Source organism: Rhodamnia argentea, chromosome 2, assembly GCF_020921035.1.
Source record: "Rhodamnia argentea isolate NSW1041297 chromosome 2, ASM2092103v1, whole genome shotgun sequence".
Lineage (NCBI taxonomy): Eukaryota > Viridiplantae > Streptophyta > Magnoliopsida > Myrtales > Myrtaceae > Rhodamnia > Rhodamnia argentea.
In genome coordinates this window covers 7992252-8011384 of record NC_063151.1, presented here as the reverse complement: position 1 = coordinate 8011384, position 19133 = coordinate 7992252, and the positions used below count along the sequence as shown (strand labels likewise).

Below are 19133 nucleotides of genomic sequence, written 5' to 3'. Positions count from 1 at the left end.
GACATGGACAACGAACGCGTTTCGAACTCGATAAGGAAGTTGTCAAAACAGTGTACCACAAAACATCTTCATTCCTTGAAAACCGATGACCAGCCTTACAGAACTGCCGCACAGGTTTTGATCGCCACCAAGTGCTCCGTATGAGCAATGAAATTCCATCAATCACCCGACTTGATCACTTTTGACTCGTCCCTCATTTGTCTGTCGCCACTGTGACTGAATCTCATGATAGGAATACCCAACCAAAGCAAATAAAAAGTTGGGAAACCCAATCAGCATCTGAAAAGCAATGCCACGAGAAGATAACACCGCGACCTATGAATCGGCGTGCATATTTCAGAGACAGAAATTCACAAAAGCAAGCATATGCCATGGAAGAACCATTGATTGTTCACCCATGATGTACATAAGGTCAATGTAGATCTGTCTTGACAGTTTCAACAAGGTCCTTGCCAACTCCAAACATATGGAGCAGCAAATTCTCCATTATACAAGCTATCTTTCTCCAAAGACCATGCAATTGAGTTTGAATAAATGAATTTTCTGTTTCGACGGATAGAGGCAAGAACAGATGAGCGCAAAAAAATACTGTTCCGCCATCAACGATTGGCATCATTTGGATACTTTAGGACCATGGGCTTTCCCGTGGCTTGCTGCTGCTGCCGCTGCAGACATGACTCGTAAACGGGCAGCAATTTCTGTGAAGGATGGCCTAGCAGTCGGATTGGGTGCCCAACACTGTTCCATTAGCCTCTGCCATTCCTGATCACAGAAGCTTGGTATGGGCGGCCTCAATGTGTTACTTACTATGCCTCCTGCTTCGCAATATAAAATCATGAGGACACAACCATGTATTACATATAGGATACAATCTAACATTTGAGCTGATAAAGAGAACCCAGTGGAAATAGCCGACGTTCACATATAAATACAACTATCTCTCTATAGCAACGAAATTTCTCAGAAACTAAAACCATCAGGCCATGTTGAAAAAGATGCTTCAACCAAACACAGCACAAAAATCTTGAGGTCGATGACAATGCATGACAATATCATATCATAACCAACAAGAGTTTCTACAAATGACATCAGTAATCCTTAAATTAATGCAATGAAGGCTACAGGAAGGTCTCATAACTTAGCTTGGCCAATAACCCTATCAACAACGATTTGAGCTCGTTAAATACTGATAAAATGTCTTCTACACTTTCACTGACATCCATATTTCTAGCAAATCCAAGTTCTCAACCATAGTCACTTAGACAGCCAACTTTCAACAGAATGAAAGAAACTATAGTGGTCTTATTATCCATCTATTTCTGACTGATTAATTCATCCTGACAACATGAACTTCTTTGGCAATCAGTTCTTAGAGCTATATTTCTGCTTCTATCCATCTTTGCCAATAAATCACGGTATTTGTACCAAATTGACATGTTCACTTCCTTAATATAGAAAATTAGCTTTAGCTAGACATATAGTGCAAAATAAAGATTTAACCGAAAGGCATTCCAATGAATTTGAATCAAATTCATTACCAAATTCAATTCGCACGTTATTAAATAAAAATAAGGAATGCCCATCTTTGATAATTTTGTCATCATCTAATTGTTGGGTCCATTCAACGCCGGAAAATCAGTTTCATTTACTGATCAGTGAGATCATCATGAAACACAGAGAACAGAAGCAACACTACCCCATTCACATTCCATCAAAGCTCCCTCAAATGAACAGAAAGAACAAGAAGTCATGAGAAGAGTACTGAGACACACCTATAATTGCACCATAATGCATATTTGCATATGGTTCCTCCCCAGTGAGAATCTCCCACAATACAATACCGAAGGAGAACACATCCACCTGTAAATTAAAAATCCACAACGATGAAAAAAGCCACTGGCAAGGACACAAATTTTACGGTACACATCGAAGGAAATTGTCACTAGGTGATGCTCATAGCTTCTTAACTTTTAGGTGTAGCCTTTCCAATTTACTATCAAAATGAGCCAGAAAGAAAAAAAATATATATCATAAAAATTGTATAAGTCAAACAATAAACAGCAATGACACTTCAAAAAGGTCAATCAATGAAAGTTTAAACTGTAATTAACACATTCTCAGAATGTCCAACTAAGAAAATCACAAATACCCACATCATCAAAGCTATGGACATAAGACAGAAATAGGAAGAGGGTGCACAACTTGCCAATAAAGATGAGAGTAGCTATCTGCTAATTTGGGTCATTGTAAACTAGTGAGCATTCTCATTCATGGTTGTTCACTGCAACTTATGAGAATAACATAGCGTTTTAGTAGTACATCTTCCACCATTACTTATGGGTGGTATTTCTTCCACAATTACAGGGAAGTTGCAACATCAACCAGAATGTCAAAATGACGTGCTAGCATAGCTCAACCAAAGTAGAATTCGAGATAAATATTTCTTGTAAAATGAGGTTGTACTATTAAATCTGTGCCACCATATCTCTTGATTGTGCGAGTGTATGGTGGGATCAATTGGTTTCCCAAACTTCACAATCCGGGATACAAGCGTACCCAGAATAAGGTAGATGTACACAGATCATGAGAGAATAGAGTGGTTGTGCAACTCTGATCACGATCCCATCAAGTTAATTTAGAACAGATAACCCTCAATAATCTACCCATGTCATCATTTAGAGAAGATGCTGATGACAACATCATACCTTTTCAGAGACTTTATTGCTGCTGCCATTTAGCAACTCGGGAGCCATCCACGGTAAAGTTCCCCTTACTCCACCAGAAACCAAGGTATTTCGCTTGATTTTTGACAGGCCAAAATCACCAACCTGAAAAAGGACATTGCTTATTATGCAAAAATAGTAAGTAAACAGTTCGCTGCTGCTGCAACATTCAAACTGCAATCTTACCTTGCAAATGGGCCGTGAAGGATCTTTCAAATTCACCAGCAAATTGTCACATTTCAGATCAAAATGCACAATATTCTTTGAGTGCAAGTATTCCATCCCAAATGCAGCATCCATTGCAATTATGAGGCGCTTTCGACGGTCAAGATGCCTACGTAGCATGCTGGTTAGAGGCTGGAGAGAAGCAGAACGGAATGACCATTGAATGAAGGAATGAAGTGAACTAGCAAGATGGCATGCTTATTGTTGCCAACACATTTAAATTACTTATCTGTTTGTGCAATGACATTTTCTATCCTTCTGAGGTCTCATATTTAATCATGCCGATGGTACCAACCATAAAAAAAATTATTGATTCAATGCATCAGCATATTTGAAAAGCATGAGGCTGGAAATCTTACTTATCCTTGCGGAGCAAAACATGCCTTAGTGAGCCATCAACCATAAATTCTGCCACAGTGGCTAAGGTTCCTCCAGGTCCATCTTGCACAACACCATAAAATGCCACAACATTTGGATGGTGAAGCTTTGATAGAATGTCAGCTTCCCGCCAAAACTCAGTTGTCTAAAAAGGAAGAACTGGCTTAGTTAGTAAACGGATAGAGCATGAGAGATGCATCCAGAGAAAGATGGAAAAAATGACAAGAAAAGAAGAATGCTATCAGCAGTAATCTTAAAAGTACAGAGCGACATTCTGGAAGCACGTGTACAGTACCATATTAAGACCACAATTGAGTCAATCTATCATTTGAATAAGGGGACTCACTAATCTTTCCTGCTCCGATGATCGACCTGTGAAGCAAATTTTCTTTATCCGTTTGATAGCAACATCTGTCCCTCTCCATTTCCCATGATAAACAGTTCCAAATGTACCAGAACCCAGTTCTCTGAGCTCTTCAAGATCTTCATTCCTTATTACCTACAACAAGCATTTGGAGGGGTCACCCAAAAGGACAAAAACAAAAGCTGGCAAACCAAATCAGGTGAAAGGAAGTCCAAAAATAAAAGTTTTATAGAAGAACACCCAGCAAAGAAACGATAAACGTGTGAAATGGTGACAATTAACACAAGCCCAGTGGCGGCGTCCAAAGTAAAATGATAGATCTGAAGTATATGAGACACTTTGTTTAATACTTTTGAAAAGATGAAGCATGTACAGATCAATGCATGTCATATCTATAGGAACTATTATTGCAAATAGTCCCAGATGCTACGGATGTCAGTACTGGTCGTACAGCATTGTCTTATCAACAAAGCGTCATAATTTTCACTCTTGCACTGCGGTACAACAAAAGGGATCCACCACATCAACTATGCCATTGGGAATTCGGGCTTACCTACTCTTTGAATACTTAGAGCTAATGTCAAAAGCCTACCCGAGAAGATTCTAAAGACAGATACACACTTAATATAACTTCCACCATAACCAATACACCCTTTCCCCAATGAAAGGGGCAACCTGATTCATCTTTAGAGCCACATGAGTTAGCAGGAATTCAGAAGGCAACCAGACTTTTTAGCTTCACGTCACTAAAAATTTTACAGGGAATATGAGCTTGGAAACAAGAATCTGATTTGAATGGGGAACAAGAGTCTTGGAGAGACAGCCGCTCGTATTAAGACCAATAAGTCTTGGGCTTCCATCCCACCTACCCAGTGTTCATAATTGCCAAGCAAAGGAAAAGGTTCAGATTGGAGCTGATATCTCAGAAACCCTATCTATTCATCAGGGTGGGCAAACCAGCTCCAGGTCGAATGTTATCTACCCCACAGACGTAGCTCTAACATCATGGACAAGCACAGAGGATTTTGGTCGGGAGAACAAAAATGTTCGACGGTGGTACCACTTATTCAAGCATCATACCTGCAAAGTGCTGATATCAACACCTCCCAAAGAAGAAGGATCTAGAGGCGGCAGACCCGTACTTCTTAACTCTATTTGACCCTGAATAAATTAAAAGAAAATCAGAAAGCTCATAACAATAAAAATTTATTTGAAAGATTGATCACAAGAAGGCGTCCTCTGAAGAATACCTCATATTCTGATTCAGGTATCTTCAAATTCTCAGCAACGGAATCAAATTGCAACCCTTCACAATTCTTGAGTTGGGAATGACCAAATTCCATGTGCAAAGCAGATGTGTCGGTACCAGAAACTTCGGGTGATTCTTCAGGGCCATTCTGAGCACAAATGACGGGGGAATTAACTTTGGCCATGGGATCTTCATCTGGTCTTATCTGTGTCAAGTGATGAGATCTATCATCACCCTGTCGAGCCTTTCCAACATCATAAGGGAAAACAGGATGATCCTGGTCTATAAGAGAAATATCATTTCTCCTACATTCAACATGGGCCAACTTCTGGAAGTATGACCAACGCTTAGGTTCATGATTTTCCATGTTCAAGCTCACACCAGCCCCATCTTTATGCAGCTGAGTGTAGTCAAATGAATCTTCAGAAAATATCGCTTGGGCAAAAATGTCGGAAAGGACATCACGAGGAAACCGCTCATCAATGTCAATGAGAATGTCTCCTTCCTTTGGTTTCAACTTATGCTCGGGAAGAACAGATATGCCATCGTCATTATAACTAGTGTAAATTACTTCAGATCCAGCTTCGACAGTCTCAACAACTGGGAATTGCTTGTGATCATCTAAATGAGCATTCTTTGCGTGATTAATGTTGAGAGTGGTAGTCTCTTTTGTAACGCCTTTATCATCACCAAAGGATGCCTCTGGCAACCTAAGTTCACTGTCCAGCCCATAGTCTGTGGCTCTTGAAGTTATTTGAGCTATACCATTTGCAAATTCTCTATACGGCTCAAGTTGTGCAAGTCCATCAGTAATTGTCTGAGGTTCTGGACATGGAGGATTTTCACTGGAAATGGACTGTTCTATTTCAACATCGGAAGGCATTTGTTTTCTCTGCAAATTGCCATTGACTTCTGCACTTGGACCAGGCTGTGCAAGGTTCAAACGCAAATGAGATACCATAAACTGAGAACCAAGTGATTCATCTGACTTAGAAAACCGACTAAGTAACTCTGCTTGTTCACGAGGAATCCTCTCAGAGCAATAAACCCTCGGAGGAAGAACAGTCGTCTCAACATTTCCCAAACCATTCGGAATGGATAGAGAGTTACCTTCATCTGGAGCAATAACAGTACTTGCTGTGGAACAGTTGTCATAGTTACTGATATTGGGAACCTGCCTTGAAGTTAGAACAGCATCAACAGACATGGAAACCTCTTCAGGATCCTTATTTTTCCCCACAATTTTTGAAGGAAAATAGGGCGTGTCCTGCTCAGTTGCACCTATTGCTGCCGATAATTTGTTAATCCGCAAGTATCCCGTCTCATCAATCTCGAATGACTGTGAAACAACAGAATGATCTTTCTTCAAGGTAGATGTTTCGTTAGGGTCACCCTCTTGCTGGACAAAGTTTTCATTTTTTGGTTTCTCCTCCCTTAATGATAACTCGGAGTTCACCTTACGCAAGCTATCCTGCTGATGCATTTCCATCAAACCTCCCTGCTGATTCATAAGAACATGAAACGGCACTGTAGTGAAAGTTTCTCCTAAAAAGAGCAAGTTGACTGGTCATGCCCATAGGGCAAGTAGTACTGCTTTGTATCTCCATTTTGCAAAATCTGGCCATTGTAGAACTGGGAAACATTTTGACCGGCATAGGAGGACTCACTTAGAACCGCTGAAGACAGAATTTGTGATGGTGAAACAATGATTCCAGCCAAAGGAGAAACACTGACTCCAGTTGCATTAACCTCTGCTTCGATATTCTGTTCATCCAAATCATCTAAATTATTCGTTGAAGAGCTAGCAAAACCATGAAGCATTGAGCTTTTTCTCAAACCAATATCCATTCCATTCACAGCAACTACATACTGCATCTCAGAATCACCATTTGTACTCCCGAGACCCAAGTCAACATCTTCCAAATCACTCATGGAGAAAAGGAAAATCCTAAGCTTATCTGAGCCATCTCTAAAATCTAGCTCCTTACACTCCTCCATCATGTTCAGCAGATCTTCATCAGAAGATACAGAGACCAAGGCATCCAGGTCTTCTCCAGGGAGCTGATACTTTATAACATGAGCTTGGCCATAAATTGTCAGCATTTTTTCCACAAGCTCCTGCCACGAAATGTCCTTCCCTATGCGTACGATTCGTGTATCCCCCCCAACATACCTGAGCTTTCCATCACTTGGACGAGGCAGAATTTTACCGCCGAAGCTGCATAGGACCTTCATACTCATCGATGAGCTATCAGAGGCACCTGAAGAGGTGCTCCTTGGGATGAACTGCTGTGCACTTGCACAGCTTGATATTCGAGGAACTGATGTAATTGAGGGATGAGTACTTGAACCCTCATGAAGATAGGAGTTCCTCTCGAGCTCTCTAGGACCTTTCGCGGTGATGTTAGTCTTTGAAATGTCGGATCCACTTTCTGAACCTGTGTGGCTGATGCCTAAAATGCCCTTTAGTTCCAGGTAACACGTTGAATTGGAATCACCTACTGCATTTTCAACAAAAGGTTTCCGGGTATTTACTCGATCACGCATAAATTCAAGCGCAAACTCCTCACCCGTCTGTATGGAATAATTGAGAACAGGTTTAGCTACGGAAGTACTTATCTCAAGATGTTCTACATGAGTGCTTGCAACTCCCAGAGGAAATGATTGAGATACAGGATGAATGTTTTCCTGGCCAGGCTGCCCTGTGTCGTGATAGAACTGCCCATATGTTGTTGGTTTGTCCATGAGACCGTCATTCACCGCTTTATCCATCGTATCCTAAAGAGCACAATCCAAATCCAGCCAAAACAACCTGGACAATAGCACAGAAAACATTCAAATTAGACAATGCAATGCATCAAAATCCAATCATACCCACAGTTGCGTAGTATTTTTAAAGAGAATTATTAGATTGATTAAGGAGGCATGCCGAGAGATGGTTGGACTTGGAGAGATCCAAAAGCTTCACTCATTTTTCAGACAGCAACTTACTGTGTAACTGACCAAGACCTTTCGATGCACTTCATGTTGAGCATAGAAAGATCCAAGATATGAAGTGGACGGGATAGGGTGAAGCTAAAGCGTAATCACCTTAACAGTTCGCAGTGTATTGAAGAAAATTCATGGCATGACAAAAGTTTGAGTTAGCTGAGGCTGAACTCGGGCAGCCATACTAGTCTGAAACGGGTGTTGAACTCAAATTCATCGGCCTGTTAATGCATCTCTATGTTCGACCTCGATGGAAATGAATTTTGATATTCCTCTTTCTTCTTCTCCCGGGCTACCGCTATGGTGGGTGGGGAAAAGACAAAAACTTTCTGAAACACGAGAGACGGAAGAGGAACGACGAGAACTGAGCAAAGGGTAGTAAGTCCACTCAGCTCACGAGGACAACTACGCACCCAGCAATAGTTAAAATCCACAACAACTTCATCGCACGACAGCTTGGAAAGGTTAATCTCGTATCTTCAGGCAACCGCCCGAAGAGAGGAGGAGCCGCTTCGATTTCGAGACAAGCGCAGGACCCACATCAACAGCGATTCAGAATGCAGAGGCGAAATGCATAGATTACAAGTCTTCTTACCTGGGGAGCGAGCGCCGATCCAGGCTGAGGAGGGCCTCTGAGTCAGCCGGACACTTCTGTAACTGCAAAGGAGGGAAGCGTGCGAAAGCTCAAAGACTCCACCTTTTCACTTAACTCGCGGCTGATCAGTAGCGAAGATGGCGTCGCCTGCTGCAGTTACGTCATCTCCATCTCCATCTTTCCGCTGCGGATTGAACTTCAAATTTCGTCGGACAGATTAGACTTAAACGTCCCACCTGGTTCTCCAGCTATCTCCGCCCAACGTTAGTTCGCGAAAACCCCAACCCCCAAATGCACCGTGTTGTAATTGGAAGTAGAATTCCCCAATTTTTTGATCCGAAGGATTTTCGCTTCAGCATATACTGAGCATTACCAAGGCTACTTAAAAGGTCCATTTTAAACATTACCGGACTTCCATATTTGTACGTCCTCGTAATTTTCATCTCTTGTATTGAATGGAGTAGTTGAGCAATTGTTGTTGAGCTTATCCCACGTAGATTACGAAACGGACTAATGATCGATTTATAAGTGTGAGAAAAAGTCTCATACTTTGAACTAACTTTTAATATAAGAAAAGCCCCAAACCACTCTAATCACATGGACATCTCCGACCCAGAGCCCAGGCCTTGATGAGTTTAACTCAAGGTCAAAGCCCGATGAGTTTAAATGAGGTGAAGGTGATTGGACACCAAATCAACTCCCGTATTTGATGAGAGGAGCGCGTCAACCTTCTAAGGAAAGCAAAGGGCTTACCCATCCAAGAGCTTTATTTAATGAGAGGAGCAAAGCAAAAGAATAATTAATGTATAAGGTCTTTTCTAAGTTTCGAATAGGCTAATAAACCAAATGTGACATGAAGTTAATGGAGAGTTTAAATCAAGTCTTCAATTTTCTATGGGGTTGTTATCTAATGTATGTAAGCAAGTATCCATCCAAGAGCTTTATTTAATGAGAGGAGCACGTCAATCCATCAAAAAAAAAGTAAAGAGATAATTAATATTAAAGTTTGACCAATTAAAATAGCGAGCTTCATTTAATGAGAGGAGCACCTCAATTTTTCAAGGAAAGTAAGGAGATAATTAATATTAGAGTTTGACCGGTAAGTCGATTTCCTCGCAAAAATTAATCATGGGGTTTACTTGGACCAACAAAACTTACTTTGCTTTGCGATGGTCGGTCCGTTTTGTAGTTGAAGAATTCAGGGTCGCTTTCCAAGTTGACCCTTTTTTCCTCTACGTTCCACATTAATTTTGATACATATATGTAATCAATGGCGTACCTGCAAAAATAAAAAAGAAATAGAGCAAAAGAGGGAAAAGAGAGAGGAAAAGCGATCGCGATGGGACTCGAACCCACAATCTCCCGCTCCGGAGGCGAGCGCCTTATCCATTAGGCCACGCGATCACACACGTCTGGTTCTCTAGTTTAAATTAAATTAGTTAATGTAACATTAAAGCTAAATCACCCTTGACCAAGCAACCGCCCCCGCTATTCTTCTCCTTGTTTACTTGTTCATTTCTTAACAATTAAGAGGAAACCTAACTACACTTTTGGAATCAATAGAAGATCACTATCGTTATATGCGGTTGCTTGGAATCCGGAATAACTGAATGCAAACGACACGAAGCTATCCCTCCCAATGATGCATACATAGGAGCCATCAGCTTTCAATTTTTAATGATAATCCCAAACCGATACCTTCATCTGAGGGCATCGCTAGTCCGAGATGAATTATGGGCCAACTAAAATACATTGATTGATCAAGACCACATCGATTTTTTGATGTGAGACTTCTCAACACAACACACACGTGCATACGAACATATTTCTCTCCATCGATACCATTATGACTCGTATGACGTAATGTTTTTACTTATCTTAAACAATGAGCCATAACGGACAAAGCGCAAAAGGCTGTAGCTTGATTGTAGAAAATGAAGTAAGGACTGTCCACGAATTGACTCAAAGCATAGAACTTACGCGAGCACCCGCAATCACAGTTCACCAATTCCTGCCTCTAAACTTCGGATACATGACGATGGAGTTGGGCGCAAATAATAACACTAGATTTAATTAGGGGAAAATTTTTTAGTCAACACAGCATGATTACACTACTCTGAAAGGAGACGGAAGCGATGTTTTTACGCGAATGTCCCAATCAAACACAACGATTGGGTCCTCTACATGTTTATCCGTTCAATTCCGTTCGGACAAGAGTGGGCATGTTCAAATCAAGAAACGGGACATGTCTCAACGCTTCCGATGCTCATGCCTAAAGGCCTTTTCCATCCTCGAAAGGTTTAGAAATAACAATATCCATACCGAAAGACAATCGAATGAAAGGCCTATTAAGAACTACAAATATCATACAGCATTAAAGAAATTACTCTAACTCAACAAGTCAATATCGGACACAATGTTAAGTCAAGGTTACTCATATCGGTCTAGAAATGAATTGACACGGGTTGCTTAAGAATGGAAATTGGGCCCTCATGTTGAATTTGCAAGCACTCTTAAGAATTCAAATATGAAAAAGCCAAAGATGGAAAGAGGAAATTTGGGTTGGGAAGGCGAAGGAGCGATTCGACGATATTGAAAAAAAGGTCAGCGGGGCTTCTGCAAAGCAAGCCCGTGGAATTCAGTTATCAAGATTCCCTCTCTTTCCCCCCCACTTTCCCTCCAAAAACTCTCCCTTTCTCTCTCTCTCTCCCCCGCCATTTGCAGAACGTCGCAGAAGGAAGGGCCAGATCGGAAGGTTCGACGCCATGCCCAAGTACCTGAACGGGTGGATCGTGATCTTCGTCCTCTTCGTCTCCTTCCTCGTCTCGCTCAGGAATCGCAAGGCCTCGAGTGCAGACCACCATGGGCAACAGCCCTTGGACCCTCCTTTTTCTCTGGATTCCCTCTCGCCCGTCCTGCTCCAGAGGAGCGACGATGGCGCGGTCGACGAGGAGGGCCCCGCGCTTGGCCTCCAGTACGACTTCTACCGCGACACCTGCCCCGCTGCTGAAGAGATCGTGAGGTCGTCCATGGCCAGAATCTACTCCCAACACCCCGAAGTTGCCCCCGCGTTCCTCCGTCTCCTCTTCCACGATTGCTTCATCAGGGTTACTCCTTCTTCTTCTTCTTTTTGTGTTTAGGGGATTCCTCGTTTAGAGACTGATTTGGTCTGTGTATTTTCTTGAAAAAGGGTTGCGATGCTTCAGTTCTCCTGGACGATAGCCGTGGAAACCGAAGCCATTCCATAGAAAGGCAGGCTATCCCCAACCGGACCCTTAAGGGTTTCGAACGGATCGATACCATTAAGCAGGAGCTTGAAGACCATTGCCCTGGGGTTGTTTCTTGTGCTGATGTTCTCGTGCTCGCCACCCGGGAGGGCATTGTCCTGGTACACTCTTCTCTCATTTCCCTCTCCAATTTCTAGAAACTATCATATCCACCGTCATTGCCATTCGCTCCTGCGGATTTGGATGAAATTTAGTATTCTCCTATTGGCGTTGAATTGGCATTCTGTGTGGAAAAGTTTGATAACGATTCTGAAAGTCAGCTTGGCATTTGAGAAGATTTAATCTATTCCATGTCTAGGAACTTCTTTCTTTCCTCTATGTTTCCAGGCTTGCAGCTGGGACAGCTACTTGATTAGCTTGCTCAAGCTTCCTAAGAATCTTTGTTTCCGTTTCCTTTTAACTCCTTATCCTTTTCACCCCTTTTTCTGATGTTCGAGTCCACAGGCTGGTGGCCCATTCTATCCTCTTTTCACTGGCAGGAGAGACAGTATTCAGTCCTATTATGCTGAAGCAATGGCTGAAATTCCTAACCCAGACGATAATGTTTTCCGGACTCTCCACCTATTCGGTCTCAGAGGTTTTGACGAGAGAGAAACAGTCAGTCTCTTAGGTATTATAACTAAGCCCATCCTTCTATCTTACTTTATGATCAACTTGATTTGTAACTGTGAGTGGATAACCGGGCGCTGAATTGATAAATTATCTCAATATGAAGGAGGGCACAATATTGGCAAGATTGGTTGCGAGTTCATCCTAGAACGCTTGCACAATTTCTTGGGGACAGGTCAGCCAGACCCAACCATATCTGCTGATTTTCTCAGTGAGATGAGACGCGACTGTGAAGACAGTCAGGCCAGCAGCAATAGCACCAGCAGCTCTCCACTGCTCCTGGAATCAAGGAGCCTCACTAAGTCTGGTTTGGGTTTGACATACTTCCCACAGTTAGTGACTTCAATATCATCCGGATCAAGCTTTGACACACATTATTACCAGAGCTTGCTTAGAGGGAGAGGTCTTCTATATGCTGATCAGCAGTTGATGGCTGATGAGAGAACTGCAAGTGTTGTAAGGGCTTATGTCTCAGATGATGGATCAGCCTTCAGATTGGACTTTGCTCGTGCTATGATGAAAATGTCAAGTCTAGGTATATTGTCCGGATCAGATGGTCAGATCCGAAAAAATTGCTCGTTTATCGCCAACGGCAATTGAGAGAAAATATTACTTGGGCAGATTGTGCTCTCTTTAATCTTCTCAGTGGTTATCTCGGCATCTTCAGGTCCCGAGATTGATGACACCAAGAAGTTTTACACAAACAACCTCAACTCCATCCCAATATTAAGCTGAAGCATCAAGCGGTGGTAACGAAGTTTTCAGCAACAATACGCAGCCATTTCGGTGACAAACTGTGTCATAATGCTTCAGAGCATTGTGTGCTCTTATTATGCAATGTAAACAATCTCTAACCCGTGAAACTTTCTCTTCTCAGCATCACAAATGTATCCTGCCAGAAAAGAACCAGTCAATTTTGTTAAACAGTGACCTTTGTCTGCTTAGCATCTTTTTAATCTAGGACACCTCTCTGGCTTTGCACATGTGCACTTTGAGTGTCTTTTGATTAGATAGAAATGCTAATGGATACTTCAAAACCGATAATTTTGCCAAGTCGTTTCTTATCATCTCTTCTATTTGATGAGGAATGTCAAAGTCTGAGGAGTTGAAAATTTGCCATCCAACGAGGGACATCGAAATAAATTGACCGGAAAATTTGCAAAATTCACTGGAACCTCTTCCAACTAAGGTGAAAAACATATAAATATTAGCATTCTTATTATCTGGACATGTATTTTGTGAGTGGGTATGCCCAAACTTCTCAAATACTTGCTTGAGAATCGGGTGCTTTCAGATTTACAGTTCTAAAAGTATCTTGATATTACAGTCTATCAAGAGTTAGCTATAGACTACATCTTCCAAGGAGCTTGTGAAACTTGATGCAGCATTTTGAGTGAATATCGAGAACAATTGTAATAGCTTTGAGATATGTTTGGTCATCTCATTTGTTTATCTGTGCCTACGAGCAAGACATGTATGCGATGGCAATGACAGAGTCAACATGCAAAACTATTTTTTAAGGGTTTGACAATAGGCTTCTGCAGCATGGCTTGATGATGCCAAGTAGAGCGAAGCAAACATGATTGAAGTCCTCGGCAACTGCTGAAAAACAGAGTAGCGTGAAACAAATTTGTCTGTCTCAATATGTTCATAAAAATTCCTATTTGTGCTGCATGGACAATAATCGGAACCAATTAGAGGTGCCATTCCATCTTCTCATCTGCTTGCTGTTCTACAGCAAGTCATTTGGCAAGCATCTTCGTTAGCATCGGCACTGGAGTTGCATTTTGCACCACAATGTGAAGATTCAATCAAATAGTTGGTGGCACTTTTATAGTTAGAATCTAAGTCTGAGCCACACACCCAAACACCCAGTTCGATTCTAAGGTGCCAAAGAATCTCTTTACTAGAAGTTGTAAACTCCCTCTTGTGCAGAAAGTCAGATCTTGTATCCCATACCAGAAGAACAATAGCAGGATTCACTCCTGAAGGTCCGGCCTCAACTAAATTGAGGAGGGCGCAACATTCAGGCTATTTCGCTGGTGTATGCGTGTGCCCGCACGTTCAAGCACGCATGCCCGAGAGAGAGAGAGAGAGAGAGAGAGAGAGAGAGAGAAAAGAATCAGTGGCAGTAATCACTAATTTCTGTTACCATCAGTAAGTCTTCAAGATTATATTGTTCATGCAACAAACCCTATCATTCATATAGAAAAGCTGAAGAAGAAAAGATCTGCTATCAGCTGTACTTCACTAAGGAGGTCAGCGCCCTTTAAAATGTATGTACATCCTACACTTTACTTGATACAAATCTTATCTTTTAAAAACTCTCAAATCTCATTTACAAAATTAAAAGAAGAGGAGGGTGGTGGCCCTGGTGGGGTCGTCCGGGAAGGGAACAATCTGATCATTAGCACCGACTGCTCATTCATCTCTCAGATGGATATGTTGAGATCTATTCGAGGCTTCTTCGAGCTCGGCAATGGAACAACATAATTGCAACGGGGGCACTTGGGATTTGTCTTGGAGATCAACACGTAAAGTAGACAGCTGGGGCAGCAGGTAGCAATTGCCGACATCTCTTGATTGCTGTCCTCCTCTCGGGTCTCCTTGATCGAAGACGAAGCCAGCGAATACAAAGGGGACGACGGCGGCGATTTCCAAAACGGAGATCTCTTCTTGGACGGTTCTCTGTCCGCTCTCTCGAGCGCGGATTTGACTTTATCGAGAGTGCAGACGCTCTGGTAATTGCAGGACGTAGACGGCGAAGAAGAGGTGAGTAGCTTGAGGTCCAAGAACGCGTCATCAGAACCGTTGAAAGCAAGTTTGGTGGGCGAAGGAGGGAAGTTCAGGTCCTGAAAGTGAGGAGGCGCTGAATTGATGGGTTGATGATGCTTGAGGCTCGATGTGGCGGGCAGAGCTTGGGAGCTGCAACGTTGGATATAGACTTTCCCTGACTGTACAAGTCACGCAGAACCAAAATTTGAAATCAATAAACAACATTTAACAACACTTAAAACGGTTGATGACAAACAAAACTACGGCGGCCCTTGTTCGATTTCCATTCAATCCTTAATCAGCACTGCAACCGAGTTCTGCATAAATGGGGGGTGCAGGGGATGAACAGGTTTAATGGGGCAACGGAGCAGCAGACTGAGAATTAACTAGTGAAGGCCTACACATACAGTGACGCCCATTAAGAAAATTTTCCTGTTTTTCCACATAAAGATGGGAGAGTTGCAGAGTTAATCAAATCTACCCCACCCCACCCCACCCCACCCCACCTGCAGAAGATAAGAAGAAAGCCAACTCGGTCTACTGTTCAAATCCATTGATGAAACGCGTCCAAAGATTCATTAATTTGGGGTCCGGTCGGTGGCAGAAACGGGCGGAGAAATTCAAGCCCAACCGACGAAACAAGCCGTGAATTAAGGAGCGATCGGGGGTTTTTCTTCTTCTTCTTTCTTTCTTTCGGGGATCACATGACATGAGTTGCGAAATATAAACGATTTTTCTTTCGACCCTCCACAGCCTCTCTTCTCTCGTGTATATTCCTGAGGCCATCTAAGGAAATTCCCAGTAATAGAAGAAAAAGATGCCACGAGACACAGCCCGAGAATTGATTGCCCAGAAGACATGGCGAACACGGAAAAAACATGAAGAAAAGGGGAAAAAAGCGAAAAAAAAAAATGCAAACTTGAGCTGAAAGCCGATGAGACGGAAGGGAGGGGATGGAACAGGAATCAGGACGATAGAGAAATTGGTGAAGGAGGAACCTTTAAGTCGAGGCGCTTTTCCCAGCCAGAAGGGACGTGGGAGTCGAGGTCAACCAGCTCTTGGGACGACTGGAACTCAAGGCCAAGCAGGTCTCGAGTCATGGGAGGCGGCGTGGATTCCTTGCTGGGGTGATCGTGGTGGTGGAGCATCAGCACCGGCACCGGTTGCGGCTTATCGTCGTCCTTCTTCTTCGTATTCTTCAAGTACTCCACCACTCTGCTCATGCTCACGTCCGCAGCCATCCTCCTCCCTCCGTCGCTCTCCTCTCCTCCTCCTCCTCCTCCTCTTCTTCTTACTCTTCTCGTCGTTCCCCCCACTTCAAAGAAAATGGCCAGATTCTCTCACACCCTCCGCGCTTTTATATGGGCTTGGGACTGGGACTGGGACGAGGTGCTTGGGAGAGAGACGAAGAGAGATAGACAGAGACAGAGACGAGGTGCGTCAAAGCTTGTCAGCACCATTTACTAAAATACCAGGTGCTGTTGTACGTAGTACGTACACATGTATCGGTCGAGAGAGAGACCCAAGAGCCTCACCGAATGCTCGTCAATAGCCAAGGCATGTTGATCAGGAAAAAAAGAAGAGGAAATTTTCGAAATTTAACAAAAACCCATGATAAATAAATAGATGTAATTAGAGATAATAAATTTTTTTTTTTGGGAGGGGGGAGTGTTTAGTTTTTTTCTAAATGCCCACTTAATCAATTAGGGGGTTATTAAATGCTTCATTTATGGTCGACGCATTTATACGCGGGGAAGAGGAGGACGAGGAGGAGGAATTCAAGGGAAGCGGGCCGGGCAGGTGTCGGTAAATATGATGTGCCAGCATTTAATGCTGTCCATACTAGCAAAACGCTTAAGTCTCCGTCCCACGTACGCACCCACCCCACCCCCACGCCCACGCCACCGAATTCGTTCATTTGGACAGAAAGGAAGATTCAACATAATCACACCAATTCGACATTAATGGAGTCCTCCCACGACTCCAGAGACAATTAATGGAGATTACTACTGTTAATTGCAACTCGATCTCGAAATTTGAATTTGCTTTTGAAAACGTTTGCTGCGGAGCTTCATTATTCCCCAATTAGCAAAAGTCACGTCTGAGTTTAGAGGCGAGGTTTGGTAAAAAGTGGGAGGGCTTACCATTGAAAACTCGAACCCGAGGTGGGGTCGACGTGCAAAACAAACAACGGACAGACAACAAAGTTTGACACGCAAGAGAAGCCAAAAAAAAATAAAAAATTGTGGCCATGACCATGACGATGATGGATGGACATGCAGAATTCCACCGCGCATTAATTGGCCCGACGCATCCCCCTCTTATCTTCCCCACCCATTCTTTTAATGCCACCTTCGTCCTTATTTGATTCAAAGCTCAACAAGCTCGCTCGCGCGTCGTTCACATCCCATTAAGGACCCAAATTGGGGACCATACGCACTCCCCCGCCCCTTAATGTACGTGTTGCTTCTGATCCTCGACGTCCCCATCACCATCGCCATAGCCCCCCCCAACCCCACACAAAACACGATAAGCTGTGGACGAAACCCTAAAAACTGCAAAGATATGGCGTTCTCATCTAAAGGAAATTGCTCTCGTGAATCCAGGAATAGAAACGAATTGGAACAGAAGGGGGCAGCTCCTTCGCCAGGGAGTAGACCCTGGCCATTAATTACGGTCCTTAAATTAAGAAAGCCCAGTGCACCTGGGGTGCCTCTTCAATGAGATTTCACGTCGAGCCACGGCCACCCACCTTCTTTATCTGCTTTTAATGGCGACTCTCTCCTTCTCCTCCTCGATCGATTTTCAAGTGGAAACGTCGCTTGTAACTTTTTTGGGGGCTTTTTTTTTCTTTCCTTCTAATGTTATCTATGGTCGGGAACTAGTAAAAGACCGTCGTATTTAGGCATGAATCGACCGGCAACAATGTGATTTTGAAGATCTTAAAAGGGCAGAGCGGGGGGTAAATTTTTCATAGCTCCTTTTCTTCTTGAGCTCGACGTCTCGACTCGCCTATTTCAAGCTCTCATTTATTTCATAATGGGAGTCGATAGGAGGATCGATTTCAACAAAGGTTTATCGGGGAACGGAACTTGCCGGTCGAACCAAAACGAGACCCGGATCATCCACCCCACGCAATTTTAATGCTCTCCTTTAATGCTTTGGACCGCCTACTCGCCATTAATTCCTTCACTTGTCTCTTTCTCTAACCAACTCTCTCTCTCTCTCTCTCGATCTCGATATCATTGCATTAAGGGAGGAGATTGCATGAAATTGAATACGGATGGCGATGTAGGATTTAGCTCGTTCAAGGTTTACTATAAATGTTTTGGAAAAGATGAAGTGACCAGAGCTATTTTGGTAAACCCTATGCTTTAAATGTTTTCACTGCGTCAATCTACAAATGGGCCACTCATAAAAAGTATTACCAGCTGCTCGCTCATTCATACACGACCCGGTGCAAATTAGGCACCTTGACTCTTCTTTAATAATCTCTATTCACTGCCGTCATTTATTAGCCTCTTTAAATTAAACCCCCTCTCTCTCTCTCTCCCTACCTTATCTTCATCTCCTCACTCCATTCTGGTTTTCAAATCTTTTTTCCTTCTTCTCTTTTCACTTCTCGCAGTAAACTAATGGGCACGAATCATTTGTCGTTCATGACTTTCCAATTCGTCCTTACAATTGAAACATGGGACTCGATTCATGTTGGGTTGGGTTGGGTTGAGCGATCTCCGATCACTTTTATTTACGGTGTTTATGGTAACACGCATTTCTTTTCACATATGTATGTATAAGATAATCGGATGATAAATGACTTAGAATTTTTTTGTTATTATTTTTTTTTTTTGTGCGGTCGAAAATGAATGACATGGATTAGGTGGGGGGTGAAGTGGTGACAAATCCTCATTTCAATTAAACTCGAAGCAGGCGCATTTAA

The 19133-nt window shown here is 42.8% G+C and overlaps 3 protein-coding genes and 1 non-coding gene across 4 annotated transcripts; 1 reads left to right on the top strand and 3 right to left on the bottom strand.

Moving 5' to 3' along the window:
- Window positions 1-369: 369 nt before the first annotated feature.
- LOC115738632 lies at window positions 370-8831 on the bottom strand. The gene is given in 11 exon segments (XM_048275407.1): window positions 370-815; window positions 1773-1860; window positions 2706-2828; window positions 2910-3057; window positions 3308-3471; window positions 3673-3825; window positions 4771-4851; window positions 4941-6167; window positions 6210-6483; window positions 6486-7751; window positions 8523-8831. Coding segments are annotated over 10 exon segments (3687 nt in total). The 5' UTR covers window positions 7712-7751; window positions 8523-8831; the 3' UTR covers window positions 370-612.
- A 1022-nt stretch (window positions 8832-9853) lies between these two features.
- On the bottom strand, window positions 9854-9926 carry TRNAR-CCG. The gene has a single exon. It is a non-coding gene; the product is annotated as a tRNA-Arg (tRNA).
- Window positions 9927-11143: 1217 nt separating this feature from the next.
- On the top strand, window positions 11144-13520 carry LOC115738714 (putative Peroxidase 48). The gene is made up of 4 exons (XM_030671426.2): window positions 11144-11629; window positions 11713-11910; window positions 12254-12419; window positions 12525-13520. Exons 1-4 carry the CDS (start codon window positions 11288-11290, stop codon window positions 13016-13018), a joined length of 1200 nt encoding a protein of 399 aa, XP_030527286.2. The 5' UTR covers window positions 11144-11287; the 3' UTR covers window positions 13019-13520.
- A 1024-nt stretch (window positions 13521-14544) lies between these two features.
- LOC115738637 lies at window positions 14545-18198 on the bottom strand. The gene is made up of 3 exons (XM_030671318.2): window positions 18194-18198; window positions 16192-16466; window positions 14545-15372 (listed from the first exon to the last, which is right to left on the bottom strand). Exons 2-3 carry the CDS (start codon window positions 16432-16434, stop codon window positions 14851-14853), a joined length of 765 nt encoding a protein of 254 aa, XP_030527178.2. The 5' UTR covers window positions 16435-16466; window positions 18194-18198; the 3' UTR covers window positions 14545-14850.
- Between the last annotated feature and the right edge of the window lie 935 nt (window positions 18199-19133).

What these genes read in the sequence shown, in the direction of transcription:
- LOC115738637 (XM_030671318.2), bottom strand. Translation starts at nt 16,434, where the DNA reads ATGGCTGCGGACGTGAGCATGAGCAGAGTGGTGGAGTACTTGAAGAAT. An exon ending in AAAAGCGCCTCGACTTAAAG is followed by an intron (nt 15,373 to 16,191) that starts GTTCCTCCTTCA and finishes TGACTTGTACAG; the next exon opens with TCAGGGAAAGTCTATATCCA.
- LOC115738714 (XM_030671426.2), top strand. Translation starts at nt 11,288, where the DNA reads ATGCCCAAGTACCTGAACGGGTGGATCGTGATCTTCGTCCTCTTCGTC. An exon ending in TCCACGATTGCTTCATCAGG is followed by an intron (nt 11,630 to 11,712) that starts GTTACTCCTTCT and finishes TTCTTGAAAAAG; the next exon opens with GGTTGCGATGCTTCAGTTCT. An exon ending in AGAAACAGTCAGTCTCTTAG is followed by an intron (nt 12,420 to 12,524) that starts GTATTATAACTA and finishes CTCAATATGAAG; the next exon opens with GAGGGCACAATATTGGCAAG.